The 6513-nt window shown below is 45.0% G+C and overlaps 1 protein-coding gene across 1 annotated transcript; it reads right to left on the bottom strand.

Annotated features, from left to right (window-relative positions):
- Nucleotides 1–1040: 1040 nt before the first annotated feature.
- Nucleotides 1041–5761, bottom strand: LOC149216064 (uncharacterized). Its single transcript, XM_089389806.1, has 4 exons — nt 5183–5761; nt 3379–5069; nt 3126–3187; nt 1041–3007 (listed from the first exon to the last, which is right to left on the bottom strand). The coding sequence occupies exons 1-4, from the start codon at nt 5759–5761 to the stop codon at nt 1041–1043; spliced, it is 4299 nt and encodes a 1432-aa protein (XP_089245932.1).
- Nucleotides 5762–6513: the final 752 nt, after the last annotated feature.

Below are 6513 nucleotides of genomic sequence, written 5' to 3'. Positions count from 1 at the left end.
CTGCGACACCACTTCGTCATCCTGCAAGCTCAACTATTCCATGTTGATTTTCTGCTTGCTGAGGACTTGCAGTGCACGGCTCTCCCTATCTTGCAGTTATGCAATTATCCCATCCTGCAGAACATATAAGGTCTCCCACAGGAGTGCATCCATTTTGATGTCGAGACCTTTCAACGCGCTAACCATTGGCCCGTCGGCCTCATTTATTGTCACTAGTGCCCCTTCTGGAAGCACTATGGTATTCGACACCCGAGCGCGCAACCTCTGTTCTGCGTTCATTGTTCCGACTGCGAGGCTGGTCAAAAGGGTACCAGCCAGAGGAGGGCGCATCTGCAACTCCTGTAGCTATGCTCTGAGGGCCCCCAACACAATCTGGTTATCTTGCATAAAATTTTGGAGGGCCTCGGAGGTGACATCGCGCACTGTCTTGTTGATGTTGTGCAGATCACCCTCGGTTGGATCAATAGACAACTTCGATGCCTTGACCTTCTTGCGCGGCCATGTCCACTGGGTTTGGTGCTGGTGCTTCAACTGTGTTGACGCGGTTTGCAGGTTCGCGCCTCCCTCTTCTTCCTCTGCTTCCTGCCCATGTGAAGGCGACGTTTGGCCCTCGCGCGCCTTCGTGGCTACCTCCTTCCTTGCTGCTGTTTTTTTTTCCAAGGAAAAAAGCCGAGCTTTTCTATTATATAATAAAAGAGCTACAAAAAAGATGAGTTAACATCCAGCAGATCACAAAACTGCCTGATACAAGGAGGTACCAACCATCCCCATGCTTCGTAAAAAACATGACTTCGATACACAGTAAAGAAAAACTGCCTAAACTCAGCTGCATCAAATAGAGGCTGTCGAGTAACCACGGGCCTCCATTAAAGGAAAACAGCCCGCGACATAACAGGAAAAACCATAAGTGTTTACCCATAAAACTCTCCAAAAGAAGGAGCTGTGAAGTAAAGTTTTTTGGTTCATATAACAAAACCGCCAGAAAATAAGGAAGGACTCTTTTGTTTTTGGCGCCATCCCAACTTTTGCACAAAAAAAAATTAAGTATATGGGGCCAGATCCGTCTCACGAATCTGGTCCTGGACCTGTTCCTTTATCCGCCACGAGCCCACAGCCTGTTGTAAACCTGTTTTAGAATATTCGTCTGCTTCAACATTCCTGTCCCTGTATATGTGAGCAAGAGAGAAAACAGTGAAAGAGGATTTTAGATTTTGTATTTCTTCTAACAATGGCATCAATAAATAATTTCTGCATCTAAATTTCCCATTGACCCAATTTACTACATTTGAGGAATCTCCAAAAATCTGAACTGTGTGGACTTGTCTATGAATGAGCCAGCAAAGGAGGAGTTTTAAGGCTGATAATTCGGCAAAATTGTTTGTGCCCGTTCCGAGTCCCACTGAGGCTTTTAGAGAGTGAGTAGTGCTAAGGTGGATAATAATTCCAGCCCCAGTGATATTGTTTTGGGCTGCCCCGTCGAAAAAAGCCCAGGGAATGCCTTCTTTTATCTGAATCTCTGCCCTTTGCTGAGAAGCAGAAGAGGTCTCTGGTTCAGGGATGCTAGATAGAATAGCTGTGCTCTGAATTGCTATTGCTTCCGCTGGGGTCGATTTTTCTTTGAAGATGCTGCGGTTTCGGGCTATCCAAATGCCCCAGCAGAGGATGGGAGGAAGGTTCCTCATGTTCTTCTCTGGGTGATTAGACCACCAACCTTCCCATGCCGCATTGAGGTCAGCTCCCTCCCATCTAGCATTGATTTGCAGTAATCTTTTTGTTTCGTCCCAAACTTGTTTGGTAAAGGGACAATCCACAAATAGATGATTGATCGTTTCTGAAGCTTCCTTGCATAGAGCACAGCGGCTCGGTCCCTCCTTATAACGAGCAAGCATGACATCCCAAGTAGGTATCTTCCGATTAAGTGCACACCATAGGAAAATCCTGGCTTTTTTGGGGCATTTCAGCTTAAGAAGAGGTTTTTCCCACCAGATGGGGGGATCCCAGCCCTTTCTGTTCATCAGGAAAGTGTAACCGGCCTTTGGGGAGTATAAGCCTGTCTCTGCATGTGCCCACACCAGAGAATCAGGGTGGTCCTTTATCCTAACACTTGTGCGCTTAAGTTCATTAATGAAACTCTGCCACTCATTTTGCCATATATTATCAATACCTAGATCCTCTACTGATTTCCATTCTTGTCCCCAAATTGCCTGAAGCTCCATGTTTGCTGTCTGGCTTAGACTGAGGATCCCCCTTGAATCTAGATGTGTAAGAAGTCCAGGGGACAGGGCATAATGATCACTGCAACCTACCCACAGATCCCTTCCTATCCGAATGCTCTCTCCATTCCCCACTTGCCAAGCGAGACCTAGTTCTATAATGTAAAAAGCCTCTGAGGTAGCCTTCCAGACGACCGAGCAGTTCCTTCCTTTTTTGTTTGGGCTCCGAATCCAGTCATCAAGAGGAACTGGGTCAATATACTTCCTTTTTACCACTCTGGTCCACAGATTTTCAGCTTCTATTATTCTCCATCCTGATTTTGCTGCCAAGGACTGGCTGAAATCGACAAGTTGTTTTATGCCCCATCCCCCCCAGTCCTTTGGTCTAGCTATGTTATCCCAGGCTACCCATGGAAGTACTGAGTCTTCTTTTGCACCCGACCACAGGAATCTGCTACATATTTGCTTTATTTTATGAAGAACACCTTTTGGGATCCAGGTCAGAGCAGCCCAAAAGACCGGGATGGCCTGCAGAACAGAGTTTATCAGAGTTAATCTGCCTGCCCTTGATAACCATTTGAAACTCCAGTGGGCAATCCTTTGCTCAATTTTTGCCACTAGCCAATTCCAATCCTGTTTTCTGTAGGTAGAAGGTTTTAGCCAGAACCCCAGATACTTAAAAGGCTGATCCATACTGCAAGTTTCAAAGGGCAAATAAGATGTGATCAGGATCTCCTCCTGCCTAGAAAAGGCTTCCATTATAAGCTGGGACTTCCTGGGATTTATTTGCAGCCCTGTAGCTTTTAGAAATATGTCAATAATGTCTTTTAGCACTGTTAATTCATTTTGATTCCCATTTGTAAATAATAGAATATCATCTACAAATAGAAGATGAGTAATAAAAAGGTTTACCGCTACTTCCAAACCTGTTATCAAACCCGCTCTCTTTGCTTTTGAAATCAGCCTGCTGAGGCCTTCAGCAGCCAGAAGGAATAATAGTGGAGAGAGTGGGCATCCTTGTCTCAGACCTCACTGACTTTTGAAAAATTGAGAGGCAGCCCCATTTATCAAAACAAAAAAACTTACATTTGAAATACACCCCATGATCCAATTAATGAATTCCACTTTGAAGCCGAGGTGTGTCAGAAGAAGCTTGAGATATGACCAGCTAATTCTATCATAAGCTTTTGACAGATCTATTTTCAGCACTGCCCCTTTCTTCTTTGCTAGTCTTATACTGTGAATGGTTTCCTGGGCCACCCCTATGGCCTCGTGAATTTGGCGGCCATCCAGGAATCCAAATTGCTCATTGGAGATACAGACAGAAAGGATGGGCTTCAAGCGAACCGCTATGACTTTTGCAATAATCTTGTAAATGGTATTGCAAAGAGATATAGGTCTGAAATCTTCAAAAGATTCCGGATCTTCCTTTTTCGGAATGAGTGCAATGAAGGTTGCATTGAAGGGCCCATAGATTTCCCCTTTCCTCCTTGACTCCTCCACCACCTCAGTCAATTCATCGCCAATCTGTTCAAAGAAGTGCATAAACAGTTCTATGGTCCAGCCGTCCGGACCAGGGCTTTTATCTTTGGGCATTGATTTTATGACATTTTCGACCTCCTCTTTTGTCACTTCTCTGAATAGATTCTCTGCCTCCTCCTCCTCCACAAAACGAGGGAAAGCTTGTGCAGTGCGGATGATTTCAGCTATTGAGATCCCCCCTGGATCGGCAAAGAGAGATTGAAAATGGTTCTTCCCCAGGTTTGAGACTGCCTCAAAGGAGGAGTGCTCCCTGCCATCTGCATCCTTTAATTTCCAAATTGTATTAGCATTTTTTCTCCCCTTTGCATAATTGTGAAAGAATTTTGTGTTCTCATCCCCGTCTTTCAGCCAAATTGCCCTACTTTTTAACCTCCATTCTTCTTCTCTGTCCAAAAGGATCTTTGCCCTTCTTTTTTCTAAACCTAAAATTCTTTCCTTCGACTCCTGAGATATGTATGCATCAGCTTCCGGGTCTTCTAGGGTGCTTAAAGCTTCATCAATACTAGCCATTTCCTCATATGACTTCCTCCTTTTCTCCGCTGCCCATTCGATGGTTTCCTTCTTTAACCTTTTTAAATTCTCCATGAAAAGAGCTCCCTTGTTTCCTGAAGAGGCAGGGTCCTGGTGTCTCCAAGTATTCCTGAACAGCTGAATGAAGGACTCCTCCTGGAGCCAGGAAGAGTTGAACTTGAAGGGAGAAGCTGGTTTTGGAGGGGTCTTAGAAAATTCTAGAAAAATAGGAAAATGGTCCGAGTTTCCTCCTTCCCCCACCCACTGCCTGAAGAGGGGAATGAGAGAGGCCAGTGAATCATTAATGAGGAAACGATCCAGTCTTTTTGCAATTCTCTCCTCCCCTGTTCTCCTATTCCTCCAGGTCGGCTTTGCCTTTATTATGTTAACATCAAGCAGATTGTGGTTCTGGAGAAGAGATAAGAAGAAATCAGCCAGGGGGTCTTCCCTTGCATTTGGTCCCCAAGCTTCAGCTATCCCCAGGGAAAAATTTAAGTCCCCTCCTATAAGAAGCTTTTTATTTTGGAGCAGTTCTTTTGATAAAAGATCATTCCAATAGGAGACACGACCCTGGCAGGGCCCATACACATTGATGGCCATAAAGGGCTGATCAAAATCCGGGGATTGAATCTCCATACCAAGGGCATGGGAAAAACCCCAAGAATTTAGAGCTCTTAATCTTCCTATTCTGTAACCGATGGCAAGGCCGCCAGAATGTCCGGAAGCATCCAGAGCAGTGAAAGCCCAACCCGGGAGCAGAGAGCAAAGAGTGGATTCAACATCTGTGCTATTTCCCAATGTTTCCTGTAAGAAAACCAAATCTGGATTGTGGCAAGAAATTAAATCTTTCAGTGCTAGTTTTTTGGGTTTACTAGCCAACCCTCGACAATTCCAGGAGAGACAGATCATTTGATAACCGACTCATGGGGTTTTGCAGCTCTAAGCGCCCCGTGGATCGTCATTTGTTTTCCATCCTCAACATCAAATTTTGCCTTGACTTGGGCTTTGGAGAAAAGGGATTTTCTACCTCTACTTTTTTTTATATGACTTTTCGACGACTCAGGATAGAGGCCTCCTACAGATTCTAAAACAGGTTGATTGGTTACTGGTCTTTTACCATGAGATCTGAGATTGTAATGATGAACAGGGGATGTAATGTTTTGGATCTGACTCGGAATGGGGGTGTCCACACAGTTCAGATTTAGGGCCGGTAGTGCTTCCGAGAGAGATTCTAAATTTTGAATAGGATCATCAAGATTTTGAAACATATTACAATCAGAAGACAAAACCCCCTTTACAGATTTAGAAAATGAGGAGAGGATATGAGGAGAAGACTGCATACCCGATGGATCATCCGACGAGGGGTTTTCTGTTCCTTCCAAAGGTATTTCTTTTTTAGGCTGATCTTTTGAATTGCGCAGAGGGATCTCTTCCTCCTGATGCAGGTCCTCTGCTACCCGATCCTCCTGATTTGTCCTTTGAAGTTCTGCTTCCATGGTAATATCCTCCATCTGCTCCTCCTTTCTCCTCCGCTGACCCTCTTTGTCCTCTTCTCTGCGCTTCAGCTTCCTTCTCCTTTTCCCCGTAGGGCAATCCCTTGCCAAATGCCCGTATTCTTGACATCAAAAACACCTAAATGGGAAGAGTTCGTAATCCAGTTTCTGATCATACTCATAATCCTTGTACTGCAATAAAACTATTTTTGCAAGCCCTTCCGTTGGGTTTAATCTTACAAGGATCCTCGCCACAGCTCTTTCATAAGTTTGCAAGAAGGATCTATCGGCGTCCAAGAAAGTTCCCAAATGGTTCCCAATGGATTTGAAGACGGAATCGACCCAAAGATATGGAGGTAAATTTGGAACTCTGACCCAGACAGGTTGATCAGTTACCTTTTCCTTTGATGCATCGAACATGGGCGACCATCGCTTGAAGAAGACAGGCCGATCCCCAAGCGCCCATATACGCTCCTCGACCCACTCCATAGCCTCTTTGCAGTCAAATTTCACCATGAACCATCTGTTCACCAGTGTAGCGGTCGAGAAATTGTTTGCCGGAGAATTCGACCACTGGCTCTCAGCCCACTGCTTTAAGGAATTCCCTGATATATATCTACCTCGCACTCTGCCCACGAGGGTGCTCTCCGCCACATCCAGCGCTTCCTTGGCCTGAACGTCCATGCCAAGAACCAAGTTTGTGACCTTTTTAGTCTTCCACGGTTTTGTCTTCTTCCTTTTTTCACCTACCTTCG

Source organism: Pinus tabuliformis, chromosome 1_1 (assembly GCF_031772625.1).
Source record: "Pinus tabuliformis cultivar Carrire ecotype Pingquan chromosome 1_1, CPIR1, whole genome shotgun sequence".
NCBI classification, from domain to species: Eukaryota; Viridiplantae; Streptophyta; class Pinopsida; order Pinales; family Pinaceae; genus Pinus; species Pinus tabuliformis.
This window is presented reverse-complemented; position numbering and strand designations above follow the sequence as displayed.

What these genes read in the sequence shown, in the direction of transcription:
- LOC149216064 (XM_089389806.1), bottom strand. Translation starts at nt 5,761, where the DNA reads ATGGAAGCAGAACTTCAAAGGACAAATCAGGAGGATCGGGTAGCAGAG. An exon ending in CTGCAAAACCCCATGAGTCG is followed by an intron (nt 5,070 to 5,182) that starts GTTATCAAATGA and finishes GTTTTCTTACAG; the next exon opens with GAAACATTGGGAAATAGCAC. An exon ending in GCTTATGATAGAATTAGCTG is followed by an intron (nt 3,188 to 3,378) that starts GTCATATCTCAA and finishes TGGCTGCTGAAG; the next exon opens with GCCTCAGCAGGCTGATTTCA.